The following is a 16,952-nucleotide window of genomic DNA, read 5'->3' on the forward strand; positions in this document are numbered from 1 at the left end:
ATGTAATATTGTATGTCAACTGTAATTGAAAAGTTAAAAATTAACAGAAAAAAATCAGTGTCTTTATTGATATGATCATATAATTTTTATCCTTCATTGTTCCCAGATGAGAGGGGGGTGAAGTGTGGGGAAAAAAGGTGAAGGGGATTAAGACATACAAATTGCCGGTTATTAAATTATTAATCACAAGGATGCAAAGTACAGCATAGGGAATACAGTCAATAATATTGTAATAACTAAGTATGGTGCCAAATGAATACTAGACTTATTGTGGTGATCATTTTGTAAGGTACATAAGTGCCTAATCATTATGTTGTACACCTGAAATTATTGTATGCCAACTATAATTTTAAAATAAATGTATGTATGTATTACTGGAAAAAAATTACAGAGCAGACACCAGTCATCCTGTCCTGTAAAGAGCACCCTGGGTAAGACTGGCTCCGTGCACAGAGAGTGTACCACAAAGGAAAATGATTCGAAGATAACGCAAAGGAAATGGCGTGCACGAAGAATTCGCTAAAGCTACTTTTGTCATTCACGACTACTTGTTTCTTCTGGTAGCTATTGGGAGTCCCCATTAGTCAGGGTTGGGTGACGGCTGTCAGCTTTCTCCCCCACAGCCTCACTCCCTAGGGGCACATTACAATGAAAGCCAGCCTTCCAGCCCCCACTCAGACTTGCATTAGCAAGCAGGCACAAGATTGTCATAAAACATATTCTGTCAACTTGGGGAGATCGCTTCTCTCCTGCATTCCGATGCCTCTTCTTTGCACTGGTTTTGGAATGTGCCCAGGATGTATTTTAATCAGGTCTGGTAAGACGGCAGGCACAGAGACAACTGCCTTGGAAAGAACTACATTACTTAACAGCTCCTGAGAGGAGAGCATGTCAAACCATGCAGGCACACACGAGGAAGCACCAGGAAGTAGGAGGAGTGAAGGCAAAGCGTGGGCGTGAGCCCTTTCTTACATTGTGGGGGCAAGTAGTTACCTGGGCAAGTCCCCGATGGGGCAGGAAGCGACACGCAGATGTTGAGGCTTGTTGTTGGAGGATTTCTACTACGATTTTCATGTGCCTGTGAAAACATAGAAATGGTGTAGATGTAAACAACTTTGGCTGTTAGTCTGACCCATGATTTCAAGATGCCACATCATCAATCACATAATATTGAGAATGATTATTATAGAATTACATGCAGTGTCACTCCGGACGGAAGTGACTATATTCTAAAGGCAGATGCAGCTAACTTCCTAGTCAGAGCCAGATGATAAAACCTCCAAAGAGCATCTAAACGAACCAACAGACAAAAACAGGGACAGCGTGCTTCCACAGCAGTAGGTGTTTTGATGCTCTTTGGCCATGTTTCAGGTAGTATCTGCCTTAGGGAAGATGATGGAAGATCCAGCGTAACAAGCATAAGTGCTGCTTTTCTGGAATCTCCTCCCTCTGCTCTTCTCCCCACCCCAGGACCCCCTCCCACTCACTGCCCCCCAGAACCACAAGGCCCTCCACTGCTCACTGCCCCTTCCCGTACTCAGACGAGGTGGATGGAGGACGAAGTGAAGGGTAGTGGCTGAGGCACTGATGGGATGAGGCAGTGGGGTGGCGCCATTGTAGGACGGGGAAGAATGACAGAGTGTGGCAGGTCGCTCAGAAACCTGGACACGACCGGGCTTCTCTCCCTCCTGAAGAATTTGGACTCCATCCTCTTGAAGCTTATGGGGAGCCAGGAAGGGAAAAGAATTAAAAAAGTGTGCCTCCCAGAGTTGTTTCTTCTTCCCCTAGCATGTGAAAAGTTACTGTAAAGAGCCAGGTAATTTATGCACAAACCAGGAGTGAAGTGAATTCCTCTTAGGTGAGAAAGGACTCTGGCCACAGACCAATTCTCTTGTTTACTTGCACTGCAAATGTGTTCTTATAAAACACCCAGAAGGTTCTCAGCACTGTTCTGGGCCCAGGGGTAGGGTCTCCATTGGTGGGTGTAGCAGACCCCATCAGTGCTTGGCCCAAATGCCCTTGGCGTTCACCTTTCCAGCACACGCTGACTGCGTCTCACCATGAGCCCTCAGGTCTCTCCACCTGAGGTTTCCTTGTGCCTCACATGAGACAGGCCAGAGCCACAGGCGCCTCCAGCCCCATCCCTTGGAGAATCAGCTTCAGTCTCCCAAGAGCCTTTATGTTTTGAAAATGCCTCTTGATTGGAACCAGTGTGCCAAGCAGAACAAGCTTTCATTTTGCTTGACATGTATGATTAAATAATTTTACTTTTTAACATTGTTTTATTGGTTTTTATTATAAGTAAGATACATGCTTTTAGTGAGAAATTAGGAAAATACAGAAATCTACAAAGAAGAATATAAAAGTCACCTCAATTCCATCACCTAAAGGTTCATTCATAAAAAATACTCGTTTAGTTCCGGGCGACATTCTAGATCTTGGGGGATAATACATAGGTGAATAAGAGTCAATGACCCCCTTTATGGGGCTTTCAGTATAACAGGAACGAAGATTTTGCTCTATTTTCTGAATTTCCTTCCAGTCTTTTTTTCTGTACATGGACTATATTTATTTAAAGAATCAGTAAAGTACTGAATGGTGTGGTGTGGTGGTGGGGGTTTGGCTGGGGAGGCAGACGTATGTTCTGAGTGTGGCCCCACCTGACTAATGTAACAAGCAAGTTATTTAATGTCACGGAGCCTCAGTTTCCCATCTGTAAAGCAGGGATGATTGTGCCTCTGTCACATTCTTCTCTTGTTTCCTTTTTATTGATCAATAATTGACGTGCATCACGGTATAAGTTTAAGGTGTTCAGCATGAACGTTTGAGTTACACGTATTGTGCGATGGTGACCGCAAGAGGTTTAGTTAATATCTCGCATTCTTTGAGGATCTTCCTCAAAGACCAGTGCCTGAAACACACAAAACACCCCTCATGTGTCAGCAGCAACCGCATCACGACCTCCTGCCCTCATCACTGATATCAGACCCTCCTCAAACCCAGCTGGGTCCAGAATCACAATTCACCATTTGTAGGACAGATACTTTGGAAAAAAGCTCCCTTCCTGTTTGCTGCGCGTCGTCTTCACACCGGTTCCAGGAATTGACCTGACAAATATTGACCAGGCTGCTGTGATCTTCAAACAGCATTTTCCTGTGGGTAGGAGGTGGTGCAGTGCTGAAGACCCAGGGCCCCAGCCCAGGCACCTTGCTGTAAGTACCAGAAACAAGGCAGAGGTGGCGGCTGCCTCTCTCTCTCTCTCTTTCTCTCTCACTCTCTCTCTCTCTCTCTCTCTCTCTCTCTCTTCCTTGCTTTGACGGTGGGGATGGGAGAACTAAGCCCCCTAAAAGGAAAAATGTCATGATGTATTGCTTCTAAGGCTGGAACTAGGAACTTCATGAAAACGTGGTCTTCGAAAAATTTTTGAGAGGGAAACTCCCAGTGTGCCTGGCAGTTAGGCAAGAAAAAAGAACAATAAAACCCGAAGCAAAATGACAACATTGTTATAGCAAATTTACTAGAAACTCTGTTGTATGAAAAGGGTCATGCTTCAGAGCCCTGGTCTGGACTTTGAATCCTGCTGCTGCCTCCTAACAGGTGTTCGTCTTGACCCTGAGTCTCAGTTTCCCCGTATGTACAACAGGGATAATAATACCTGTGCCTCCATGTTCCAATAAGGATTCAGTTAAATGACATGAAGCAAGTATCTCTCCGCAAGGGCACTGCTGGCATTTGGGCAGGACCAGTCCTCATCACATGTGACTGTTCTGGCATGTCCAGAGCTTTCTCTCTCCCACTAAACTCCAGGAGCACCCCCTTCTCCAATCTTTGAGACGATCCAAAGTACCATCCCCCTCTTCACTTTCATTCCTCCCTCTGCATCTTAGAACATCTCTGGCTGCAAACCAGTGATACAATATATCTGATATCCTTACCACAAAATAAACAATAAATGGGAATATCATAATTAATTAAGGGAGTTCTTAAGTTTCTTTGGGATTTTTCTGGAAAAGAAAGACAGAAATTGGATATAATGACACGAGCCTCAGTAGAAGGGGGTGAAAATTAACACTGAATACTTTCCCTGTACCAGGTGCTTTATACATTGTGTGTCTTGTAATCCTTAAGTGACCCCATCCCAAGAAGGCAGGCATTCCGATTTGCATTTTACAAGTGGGGATACCCCCGCGGTTCAGGGGGGTTCTTTTGCACAGCATCACAGTGAGTTACTGCAGAGCCTTACTTCAAACCCAGCCCCCCTGCTTACAATCCAGTCCTCTTTGGGAAACAGACCCTTCTGCAAGTCTGGGAATTCTTGGGGTGCAGCATGGTACAAAATGGATAAAAAAAAAATAAACCAGAAATAGTTTTGTCATAGTTGTATTTCTTATTTTCCCCAGGAGCAGATCATTTTTTAAATTGTTCTACTTCTTCCAAACCCCCCCCTCCCCAAAAGAATTTTCAGCGTGAATGGAAACTGTACTAAGCGAGCCCACTGCAAGCTGTGTTGGGGGGAGGCACTGGCCTTGGGACACAGCCTGTAGAACTTTGACCAGCAAACGAGTTACAACATAGCTGATAACGAGGTTACATTCATCCCTCCTGACAACTGGCCTTTGGGGTTTGGCAGGGTATTTAGGGAACCAGGTACCATGAACCGTCTGCAAAAATATGATCTCTCCCACACGACCACAGCGTGTGTACTCGATCCAGAAGCCACTGGTTTGGGCAACAAGTATTCAGGGTGCTAACTAAGACACAAACATTATCAGGACAAACAAGGACGGGACGGTCATCAGGGGAACAGTTGCTGTGGGACGGGCCAGGGGAAGGAAGGGTCAGTGCTGAAGGGAGCAGAGGGACGATACTCTCCTTACTGGGGACATCGAGGTGGGCTCTGAGTGGCAGTGTGGCGGTGTGTGCTCTGTGCGCACGTGAGGGTGTGTTTAAGGGAAAGGGGGGGCCTAGACAGACACAGAGAGAGCAGAGACAAGCCTTATCCACACTGCAGTTCCACCTCAAGCTGAAACTCATTCCTGGCCCGGAAGCAAGGGGTCTCCTGCCCCCGCATCACCTGGACCCCCTAGAGGGAAATCAGAGGCTCTTCTGGCTCCTTTTATAACTTAAAGCACAATACATAAAGTATTGGTTTCTCAGGGTTGTCATAACAAAGTACCACAGATGGGGCGTCTTAAACAACAGAAATTTATGTCTCACAGCTCGGGAGGCCGGAGGTTCAAGATCAAGGAGTGGGCAGGACGGGTTCCTTCTGAGGCTGGGGGGAGCCCTGCCCCAGGCTCTCCCCCAGCTCCTGGTGCAGCTGGCAGTCTTCAGTGCTCCTCTGCCTTCCTGTCACATGGCGTTCTCCCAGAGTGTGTGTCTGTGTCCAGATTTCCCCTTTTTATAAGGACACCGGCCATGTTGGATTAGGGCCCATCTCGTGATTTCATCTTAACTAATTACATCTCAACGACCTTATTTCCAAACCAGATCACACTCTGAGGTACTAGGGGTTAGGACGTTAGCATATGAATTTGGAGGGAACACAATTCAACGCATGACAGATATCTTTCCCAAATCTCTGCACCAATTAAGATACAGGTTTCAGCCCCTGCAGGTGACAAGAGGTCTTCAATATAAGAGGTTTGATGGAGGCAGAGTTGATCTCTCTCTCTCATCTTCCCAGGCTCCATCCATCCTCTGGCTTTGCCACCCTTCACGGGCTGCCCTCATCCTCAAGGTCCCCGTGGCTGATCACCACATCCACGCTCCCACGAACGGAAGGCCCATGATTGCAGGGCTCTTGTCTCACTGAGGGCCTGTCCCAGCAGTTGTATATATCATCCTCACCCTCCAGTTGGCAAGATTGTAGTTAACGGCCACACCTAAGTGCAAGGGCGGCCAAGCATCATTCGTTGTCACAGTGTCCTGAACAATTGCTCCAGAGTATTGAGCGCCACCACAGTCACTGAATGTTAATGGATGATCGAAATAACCAGAAAGAAGAAAAAAAAAAACAAAAAGGAAGAGAAGAAGGGAGGAAGGAGGGAGGAAAGAAGACAGGGAGAAAGGAGGTTGGGTCCAGGGAGAGAGGCAGGGAGAAAAGACTATGCAAGCTTTTTCTTTATAGCCCAGAGTCCTTTTCTCAATAAAATCTTACAGACGTATCAATACACAAAGCAGATAAAGGGCGGCTGCTGGGACCGAAGGCTTGGGGGAGAGTGTCTGGAGCCCGCTTGCTCACCCCCACCTCATCCTCTGCAGTGCCCCCCATGTCCCTTCTGTGGGATATAGTCTGGATGTGAGATTGGTTGTGTAAGCAACAAGAAGCCATGACGTGATTTATGCAGCAGAGTGATGTGTTGGGCGTCTTGTTTTCAGAGGATGGGGCCAGCACAGCTGTGGCTGCTGGGAGCAGGGATCCTGGTCTCCGTCCACTGTCAGCCCTTTCCTGCCCATGGAGACAAGAGCCTGGGGGTGCCTCAAGCGCCCAGTGGTCAGCTCTCAGAGCCAGCCCCCCCCTACCACACCATCACACCCGCCATTACCAACTTTGCTTTGCGTTTGTATAAGCAGCTGGCAGAAGAAACCCCAGGAAACATCCTCTTCTCTCCGGTGAGCATCTCTACTACCCTGGCCCTCCTCTCTCTTGGGACCGAAGCTGACACCTCGACTCAGATCCTAGAGGGCCTTGGCTTCAACCTCACGGAGACCCCACAAGCCACTATCCACCAGGGCTTCCAGAGCCTCATCCACACACTTGACCTACCCAGCTCCAAACTTGAACTGAAAATGGGCAACTCTCTGTTCCTGGACAAGCAGCTCAAGCCTCGGCAACACTTTTTGGATAACATCAGGGAGCTGTATGGAGCTTTTGCGTTTTCTGCTAACTTCTCGGATTCTGCTACAACGGGGAGGCACATTAATGACTACGTGAGAAAGCAAACATACGGGCAAGTGGTGGACTGCCTCCAGGAGCTCACCGAAGACACGCTGATGGTCCTTTTGAACTATATCTTCTTCAAAGGTGAGCCCTGGCTCAGGCAGAATTATTGCCACCTCCACCACCTAAACCCCGCCCCCAAAAAGCACCTGTCTTTCTTCTGGTAACTACCTCAATATATTGAAATAATGTGCTTATACCACTACTTGATTTATCAATAGTTGGTTTCTCTTGCCCTGTGTTTTTCTATTCCATTTTGATTCTGATTTTTTTTGTTATGCACTCAATCTCACTTTTCTATCAATAATTCATTTTTTAGAAAAATTCTATTTTTGTATATTATCATCTATTTCAAACATACAGAAATACACAGAGAATAACCCCAAAACCACCATACACGCCCCCCATGAAGAATGAACACATATTAACATTTTACCATTTGCTTCAGATTTTTATTTTTTTTTAAGTATGACATTGCAGATACAGTTCAATTTCTTTTTAATGCTTTGCTCGTCCTATGTCCCTCCTTCCACGCCTCCCCACAGGCTGTGTGACAGTTTCTCAGACTTTCCTTGCTTTTACTGACCTTGACAATTGTGAAGAGTACTGACTGGGCATTTTGCAGAATATCCCTCAGTTGGGATGTGTGTGATGTTTTTCCCACAATTGAGACTGGGGTTATGAGACTTGGGGAGGAAAACCACAGAGGTAAGGTGCCATTCTTATCCCATCATGTCAAGGACACATATTATCAGCATGACTTATTCATGTTGATGTTGACCTGGATCCCTTGGCTGAGATAATAATTGTCAGATTTCTCCACTGGAAAGCTATCCTTTACCTGCCTTTCCATCCTTTGAAGGAAGTCACTATGTATTATACACACGCATGGAGGAGAGTGTTGTGCTCCAGGTCCCTGAGGGAGAAGAATCTACATCAATTATTGGGAATTCTCCTCCATGGGAGATTTGTCTCTTCTCCCGCATTCATTTATTCAAACATTTACTCACATAAGTATAAAGTTATGATATTTATTTCATACTTTGGATTATAATCCAATGCTACTTTACTGTGTTGCTCAAAATTTTCCAAAGTTGGCCATTGGGAGTTCTTTTATTTGGTTCCTGTGTCCCTTTGATATGTCCCCATTTCCTGCTTTCTGGCACTCCAGCACACCCCATCTGGGTGACTTCTTTAGCTCTAGCTCCCATTTGTAATTCTGTCATGAGCTATGTCTCACCTATTGTTTAACCCATCCACGGAGTTTTTAATTTCACTGACTATATTTTCATTTTAAGAATTCCTATTTTTCTCAGACCTACCTGTTATTTTGTCATAATGACTTGTTCTTTGCTTATAAATTTTATTCGTTCCTTTTTGAAAAAACACACTTCAAAAAGTTTCTTTCAGATTATTCTGTTATCTACAGATCTCCAATTGTGAATTTTTGGTTTTATTGGTCCTGCTGATTCTAAGAGAGGATTGAAATTTTCAACTTTGAAATTGTGTGTGTGTGTGTGTGTGTGTGTGTGTGAGAGAGAGAGAGAGAGAGAGAGAGAGAGAGAGAGAGACAGTTTCTTATGGCCTATTGTGGAAATGTCTCTGGGGGACAAATTCACATTTTCTTCTGGTCTAGTCCTATTGGTTTCACTAGTTCTATAGTAATTTCTAGGTTGCAGAGTTCCTGTGCTGAGTGAGTAATGCAAACAAAGAAAATACAGTAGGTGACTCTTTCCCCTCTGGCCTTGGAAATGTGGTGACCTATCTATCTTATCTCTGGGCTGCTGGGCAGTTTTTCAATCCAGGCTTCCCAGATAAGGAAGGGATTGCCTTTCATAACTCCTGACTATTTGTAGAGAACTCAGTTCCAAGTATGAGCCTGAGTTTTATGAGGCTGAGTTACCCCTGAGAAGACATTAACCACCACCCCTAAGAGCTGCACATGGATTCTGATAATCCTTGAGCCAGATGATACTAGCTCCAGATCAGAACTATGCATTTTTGGTTTGTTTCTGGAAAGTTTGCTTTTTGTTTTTGAGCTGAGAACTATTTGTTTATTTTTCCATTATTTTATCCAGAATGTATAAGTGTTTACGCAGGAAAAAAACAGGTTTTCCTGCTTTAATTCAGTCTGTGATCCTGACCAGAGGTCTCAAAGGCCTGAGTCTTAATTGTCTTTGATTTTTCAGAGTCTGACACAGGACTAAGTATACCTGAAAAGTTGGCTGAATAAATTATTTCAAGTTAACTTAGGTCTCCTATTTGAGGCCTCTAGGAATACTATTCATTCATTCATTCAAGATCATTTATTAAATACTGACTACATCACAGGAACTGTGCGAGCCTCTAGGGGACATTTATGAACAAGATAGTTTTCCCACCCTGTGTAGCTCACAGTCCCATGAGTTGTAAAAAGGCAATTACAACTCAGTGGGAAAGTGAAGTTCTGCTTGAGTGGGTTTGGGTGTCTGGAGCTCTTAAAAGAGACACTTATCCAGACTGGGGGAGTGAGGGAAGCCTTCCTGGAAGAGAAGGAATCTAATCTGAGACATGAAGAATGAGTTGGATTTATTCAGGCAAAGAAGCTGCAGGAGAGGTGGAGAGAAGTTTATTCAGATTGAAACAACAAAATGTGCAGAAGTCCGAGCAGAAGAGATATCATTGCATTTTCAGGGACATGAAACAAATTTAGTTTGACTGAGACACAGACCCAATAGGGAAATGCCTGGGGTAGGGGAAGCTGAGAGTTGCAATGAAAAAACAAGCAAGAACTATGTTGAGAACCTTGACTTTATCCGTAGGATCCCAGGATTACCAGAAAATTTGAAGCAGTGAAGTGACATGACCACATTTCTTTTAGAAAGATCAGTCTGGCTACAATTTGGAAAATGTTTGGAGGGGAGTAAGGGTGGCAGAGTAGAGAAAGGTAAGATGTTCTCAAAGTGGTCCAACGTAAGTAAGACGGTGGCCTTGAATAAAGGTGTGGCTCTGGAGATAGAATCAGAAATACTTGGTCACTGATTGGGTATGGATGCAGGAGACAAGATGAGCCAGCTCCTTCCTTCTCCCACCAAGACCAGTGCTTTCAAGAGGCCAAGTCAGGAGGTGGTTGTAGGCAGAGACATAAGTAGAAAGAGAAGATACTATATACGTGGGTAAGATGGTGACCACCAAATTCTGCATTTCTAACTATGACTTAATGGGCTTTTGCATTATATATTACATTTCATTAACTGAAGTCTTTCTTTTTTCCAGTTTGACTGTTAGGAGTTGGGAGGTAGAGGGTGGCTCTCCAGCTTTTCTGTAGGTGGTTATTGTTGTCTAGAGGCATCTTTGTCTAGAGGTCAACTCAGTGTTTGCAAAGAACCTGAGCTGTGGAGCCAGAGTCAGGCCCAATCTCCGCTCTACCACTTCATGGCTCTGAAAATGTGTAATGTTTCCCTAAATTCACAGAGATGCAATTTCTCGTCTCTAACATGGAGATCATATTTGTTTAACAGTAATTTTGATGGCGATATAAAGAGATGGTGCCTCACGCATGGAAGGTGCTTAGTAGATTGAAATACTACCTTTTTTGCCTCTTGGAAGTTAAGTTGCTCTGAAATGGAACAAAATCCTGGGCTATTATAAGAGCTCACACTTGGGGACTTGCTCTGGTGGCTGAACCAGACCTCCACTCTGGCCTCCTGATTCTGTATCCGTGCCACTTCTTTGCCTCATACTTATATACCCAAGAGGAAGTCACCAAACCAGTGTGGCGTAGCCTATGTCTGTCAGAGCTGCTCCCTTGGCCTGTGCTCTCATGGTTCTATGCGTTTTGTGTCCTAAGCCAAGTGGAAGCATCCTTTCAATCACTACCAGACCCAGAAGCAAGCGAGCTTCTTTGTGGATGAGAGGACCTCCCTCCGCATCCCCATGATGCACCAAAAGGAAATGCATAGGTTCTTCTACGACCAGGAGATGGCTTGCACCGTCCTCCAGATAGAATACAGCGGGAATGCCCTGGCCCTGCTCATCCTTCCTGACCCGGGGAAAATGGAGCAGGTGGAGGCCACCCTGCAGCCTGAGACCCTGAGGAAATGGGGCCAACTGCTCCTGCCCAGGTAAGTGTCAGAGTGGCACAACTTCTGCAGACCTTGTTCCAGAATCCGAGCAGTTCTTGTCACCTCCAGTTGCAAGAGTCCAACCCCTGGGCTCTTAACCAACTATGTATTCTTGGGTAATTTTTTCACCTTTTGGGCCACAGATTTCCTCCACTGTAAAATGAGACCATGAGAACCGCCACATTGGGTCGCTTGGAGGATTCATGGAGTTAATATGTAGAGAACACTGGGAGCTCTACCTGGTATATGAGAAGTATTCATGGGGCATTAATCTTTATTATCCTTCCTGCCCATATTTCTGCCACTCTCCTTTCCTTTTGCTTCTCCCTTCCCCCAAATAATAATTTACTATCAGAAGGTAGTTAAGTGAAGACATAAAAATCAGAACAAGGAGAATTATTAAAAATAATTATGACATGTGCAGAACAGTGTGTATTTCTTAAAAGTCCATCTTTCTTCATTAAAACATTCCTTGAAGAAATTAAATGCCAAGAAGAGCATTGTAAAAACGAAATGCCAGTTTTATGGGACCTCAGTCCTACCCACTCCTGTCTCACTTGCTTTCTGGTTTGTAGTTTTCTCACGGTAATTTCAGTCTTCTCTGGTTTGCCTTGATCCCCTTCACAAGCCAACCCTTTCTTGGGGTGTATCTTCCTTTACGCGGTGCTCTGGGATAAATCTGGCCTTGAGTTGTAATTACCTAGTGCTGCATAACAGACCACCCCAAAATGGAATGGCTTGAAAAAGAATATCTATTATCTCTCTCGAGTCTGTGGGTGGACCAGACTAGCTGGGCAGTTCTAACCTGGGGTCTCTTCTGTGTTGGGGTCAGTTGGTGGCCAGGGCTGGAGCATTGAGGGCTCCTCCACTCAGATGTCTGGTGCCTGGGCTGGGTGGTTGGCACAGCTAAGACTGAACAGCTATCTCTAGCATCTCCGTGAAGCAAGCTGGGTCTTCTATGCAGCACCTCAGCCTCATTGATATCGTTATATGGCAGCTCAGGGCTCCCAGAAGGAGTGTCCCAAAAGACAGGAAGTGAAAACACCTGCTCTCTTAAAGTTGGGCTTGGAAGTATCGCTTCTGCCATATCCTTTTGATCAGAGCAGTCAAAGGACCCACCCAGATTCGAGGGGCAAGGTATAGACCAAACCTCTTGATGGCCATCTTTTTTTTTTTTTTTAAATTGGAGAATATTGGGGAACAGTGTGTTTTTCCAGGACCCTTGACGGCCTTCTTTAATCTACCACCACCTGACAGGCCCCAGTCACCCTCATGCCCACAGAAACCTTCCCTCAGCACCCCACCATCACTGAAGCAGCAGAGACAGAAAGAGTGTTTCATGTTTGGGCAGAGATTCACATACCAAAGAAAAGAGACAGGTCAAGGACAGAGGCCAGGACGTAAGGAAGTATCCCTGTTGTCTAGGAAGCTCCGTAGCTCTGGTCGGTTTCGGATTCCAGCCCCGTAGTCTCAGGCTCCCTCGGGGTGAGCGGGCCCCTTCCCCTTTCAGGAGGAAGTACCGCAGGATTCTAGACCAACAGATTTTCCTTCAGGAAGGGTCTGTTTTGACCTCTCACTTTGACCTTCAAGAAGCAAGACCAACCCAACTTACTTTTCTAAATCCCAGATGCTTCCCGTCACTGTTTCTTGTGTCGGCATTATAATATTACAGCAGCATTTTAGTGGGTTTGAAGGCATGAAAATTTCAGACTGCCAGCTCTCCCTCCATTGGGCTGTGAAGAAGGTTAGGTTGCCTTGGGAAATCACACTTCCTGGTACCTGTTCATTCTTCATTTACGCTGGCTGAACACCTACTCTGTGTTGGGTTGTCCACCCGTACCCTCTGCTAGCTTCTACTCAAACCCCCTCAATGGTAGGGCCTACGCTCTAAATGCTGCCTGTTCTCCACCTCCATTTCCTCCTCTTCTTCCAACTGCCCTCAACTTCCAACTGCCTCCCACTTTGCTTAGGCATCTGGACCCTTATACTGACCCCTGGAGTTAAACTAGCAATGATTCCTTTACCTGAATTAGGGTGTCCGATTTGAATTCTTTGGAGGCAGAAGTTTCCAAACTGGCTATTCACTAACCAAGCTGGCAGGTGCCCAGTAACTGTCAAACAATAATTGAGACGAATAATTCCGAGAAGAAAAGGATAGCTTTGCTCTGTGCCAAAAGAAACTTGTGAACTTAACCCAGCGAATGTGGTGATCTGTGGGAAAGGCACGCCAGTAACAGAAGGGAGAGTTATTCTACTGGTTTCGTGCCTACACTTTACATACACCATCTCTCATCGGATCCCTGAAGCTCAGACAGGTGGGAAATGAGAGTGGCAGGTGTCAGGGTGGTTGCCAATAGATGGATTTAGTATGTAGTTCAGAAGTTGGGCCAACAGCACTTGCTGACGAATCAGATGTAGAGGGAGGGAAATGTGAACAGTATTTATCTTACAAGGTTATCATGTGGATCTGATCAGTCAAACTTTGTAAAAACTCTAACCCAATGCCAGACATCTAGAAAGCCCTCCATCAGTGTGCCGAAGATGAAGATAGATGGCTGAGAACACAGGGCTCTTCTCAGATCCAGACACGAGAGGTCTGAAGAGGTCTGTGAAGAGGTCACAAGAGGTCTGGAAGGTCTGAAGAGAAGGGGGTTCTGGGTCATGGAATGTTCTGGCCTAGCAGGTAGTGTCGTGGGAAGACTGGTTCCCTGCACTGTGGGAAACACCCTCCTTCCCAGAGCTCCGGGCAGGAGAATACAGGTAAGGAAGTAGCGCCCCTCCTCTGTCTGATTCTCTCTGCAGTCTGTTGGACTTACATTTGCCAAAGTTTTCCATTTCTGGAACATACAACCTGGAAGAAATACTTTCCCACATCGGTCTCACTGACATATTCACCTTGGAAGCTGACTTATCAGGAATCGCTGAGCAGCTCAACAAAACCATCTCCAGGGTAAGGTGGTGACCGTGGATATTATGAGTGTGTGTGTGGTGGGGGGAGGGGGGTCTTTTCTCCTTTGACGGAAAGTGTTTGTTTGAAAGTCAAGTTCCCTCTTCTTTTTCCTCGCCTGGCTTTTTAATAACACAAACTTTAAGGCTTTTTTTTATGGGCAGCTCCCTTTCCACCTCCCTCTATAATCTTCAGAGCAGGTACACAGAGCCCTGCATCGAGTAGGCACATATTCGGGGTCACCCACAGAACCAGAAATTCTTATGCTTTCTCCTAGGGCGGGCAGTGAAACTATCTGCCTTTGTTAGAGCTAGAGACACTAGCAGGGGCGTGAACAGGAGGTGCAGCCATGAGCCTTGCTGTAGTAACAACCCCAGAATCTCACAGCCTTATCAGAACAGAGGCTTATTTCCTGTTCGTTTGCAGGTCAGAGGCGTGTCACCACCATCTGGTTATAGATCTGCATCACATGGCTTCTTCCTTTCAGAATGTTGGTTAAAGGAGAGGACCCTATTTGGGACATGCCATTCCCACAACAGTGGGAAAAAAGCAAGAGAAATGTGCAATGGCTCTTAACACTTCCCTTCACGGACAGCCTATGTCAAGGCCACTCAGGTGCCACTGGCTAAAACCAGTCCCACCATCAAGACAGACATCAGTGGGGTGGGTGGGTCTGTGTTCCCCTCCTGCAGGAGGCATCGCTAGCCACAGGGCATGAGTGAGGATGGATAATCCCTAATAGGAAGGGAGAGTTAATATTGGAGAAGAGTAATGCAATTTTCCACAGGAGGGAAGGCAGCAAAATCCCTTCCCTTCTCTTCAGTTATCCTTTTTATTCTAGAATAGAGTCAGTGATTGTCATTTGAGTCTTGGCTAGGAATTTCATAATGAAAGTATTCTGTCTTTTATTTGGGAAAGACCAGCTGAGATTTGGGATGTGAAACCAAGACAGTCAGGATGTGATATTGTGTGTGTGCACACGCGTGCGTGTGTGTGCATGTGTGTGTGTGCATACATGCACACTCACGGCGGAGAGGGTGAACAAGAAGGGAAAGAAATTATTTCACCTTTTAAAGAATTTCTCTTTCACAGTGACCTTAAATGCCAGATTTATCTCTTCATGGGGCTTTTCAGAAATGAAAGGGATCGTCAAGGCCAAAGTTTTTCAACTTTTTTAAAGCCTCAGAATCCTTTCTTCTTAAGAAGCTGTGTAACAATGAGTTTTGTTTAAAAAAGGAATTCCTCTCACAGAGGTCGGTAGAGGGCTCGACACGTCAGGCAGCCTGGTCCCACTGAATTCATTTGAAAACCACTGAATTAGACTGAGCAAGCCGTTTAAAAAATGAAAAAACTGAGGCTTAGAGTGGGGGAGTGCAGCTCGCAGCGGAAAAGGACTCTCGGGCCTGGGCCACATGCACCCCGGTGACCTAAAAGATGCGGTGGGCTTTTTGCAGCCTGGCTCATGCTTGCCGCCCTCAGCCCTGCTCAAGCCCATTTGTCTCCTCATCAGAGAGCAAACACACCCTCAGGGTGAGCCTCCCAGATATGGCAGAGGGGGAGAAGTGGGGAGAGCAGGGAAGTAACGTACAGGCTGGAGTTTCTTTCTTGGGAGGCGGCCTGTGAGGCCTGAATGGGGTGCCTCTGCCTCCACCTTAGTGCTGCACAAGGTGGAGTCTGTGTCCTTGAAGTGCCCCTGAGCTGATGCTGTCTGTGCCCCTCCTCTCTCCTTCTAGGTGTCACACAAGGCGGCCGTGGACATGAGTGAGCGGGGAACTGAGGCAGGGGCTGCCTCAGGCCTCCTCTCCCAACCCCAGTCTCTGAACACGACATGGGCCCCACACGCCCGTTTCAACAGGCCCTTCCTGGTGCTGCTTTGGGAGGTGACCACCCAGAGCTTACTCTTCCTGGGAAAAGTCGTCAACCCCGCTGCAGGGTGACTGGTGGGAGGCTGGGGGCTGGGGGGGTGGGCTTGTGTCTCCCCGCTAACCAAACAGGAAGCCAGCAGCAGCCGGCATCATGGGCCGCTGTGAGGACGAGTTCCTCAGTGTGCAAAGATCCTAATAAAGTTGACCTTGGGTTTTGTGAACACTGACCAGCAATGCTTACAAGGAGGGTCCACTCCATTGTAGCCATTTGCTCTATAATCTCCTTGAATCTGGGGCCAACTATGGTTAGAAAGTTGAAAATGAGAACAGCCTCATGTTAAGGCTTTCTGGGAGATACCCCCCACCACTGTCACCACGGTGGGTCTTTCCTAAGTGTCCACTGGGGAAGGATCCCAGGAAAAGGCACAAAGGACATCGGGAGGAATAAGCATCTCTCCGTTCACAGTGGCCGATGTTGGCTGTACAGCAAAGTGAGGTCATCCTGAAATGTCACTGGCTAATCACCTTCAGTGGAGATGGGTGCCAGGGCAAGGGGGAGGGCGTAGGCCCCACACCACACCAACTTCCTGAAGAGAAGGTGGTGCGAGGATGGGCCAATCCAACATGGGAGATCACACGCCCACGGGCAACCCCAAGAGCAAAGGAAGTGGGAGAGTCAACATGGCCAGGTGGCAATGGGTGTCACCACAGTTTTGGTTAGTGGGATGAATTGGGGGTGGTATTTGATTACAATGGAGCGTCCTTCCGAGGTTGGAAGTCCCACTCCCACAAGTGTGTCCCTCCAGTCTTAAAGAGGCATCTGCCTGAAACTAGTGGTGAAACACAAAGGTATGCCAACTTAGCTGCATGTGTGCACCATGCATGTGACAATACCCATCCCCACAAAGAAGTTGGTGCCAGGACCTTGAGGGTGGCTATAAGTGGTGCAAGTATAGGAAGAAGTCCCACACAAAAGCATCATTGGTAGGACACCATCCCCCAACACCCACCCCACGTTGGTAAGACCTGAGTTGGATTTTGAAAATCAGGTGGGTCTTAAATAAAGGGAAAGAGGGTAAGTCAGTCTGTGGGAG

At 46.4% G+C, this 16,952-nt stretch overlaps 1 protein-coding gene across 1 annotated transcript; it reads left to right on the plus strand.

The window, feature by feature from the left end:
* The first annotated feature begins 3,117 nt into the window (after positions 1-3,117).
* Positions 3,118-16,101, plus strand: SERPINA11 (serpin family A member 11). Its single transcript, XM_033106919.1, has 5 exons — positions 3,118-3,212; positions 6,382-7,027; positions 10,773-11,046; positions 13,849-13,996; positions 15,727-16,101. The coding sequence occupies exons 2-5, from the start codon at positions 6,385-6,387 to the stop codon at positions 15,928-15,930; spliced, it is 1,269 nt and encodes a 422-aa protein (XP_032962810.1). The 5' UTR covers positions 3,118-3,212; positions 6,382-6,384; the 3' UTR covers positions 15,931-16,101.
* The last annotated feature ends 851 nt before the right edge of the window (positions 16,102-16,952 follow it).

The sequence above is a fragment of the Rhinolophus ferrumequinum genome, chromosome 6, assembly GCF_004115265.2.
Source record: "Rhinolophus ferrumequinum isolate MPI-CBG mRhiFer1 chromosome 6, mRhiFer1_v1.p, whole genome shotgun sequence".
In the NCBI taxonomy this organism is placed as follows: Eukaryota; Metazoa; Chordata; class Mammalia; order Chiroptera; family Rhinolophidae; genus Rhinolophus; species Rhinolophus ferrumequinum.

What these genes read in the sequence shown, in the direction of transcription:
- SERPINA11 (XM_033106919.1), top strand. Translation starts at nt 6,385, where the DNA reads ATGGGGCCAGCACAGCTGTGGCTGCTGGGAGCAGGGATCCTGGTCTCC. An exon ending in GGCCAACTGCTCCTGCCCAG is followed by an intron (nt 11,047 to 13,848) that starts GTAAGTGTCAGA and finishes TTCTCTCTGCAG; the next exon opens with TCTGTTGGACTTACATTTGC. An exon ending in TCAACAAAACCATCTCCAGG is followed by an intron (nt 13,997 to 15,726) that starts GTAAGGTGGTGA and finishes CTCTCCTTCTAG; the next exon opens with GTGTCACACAAGGCGGCCGT.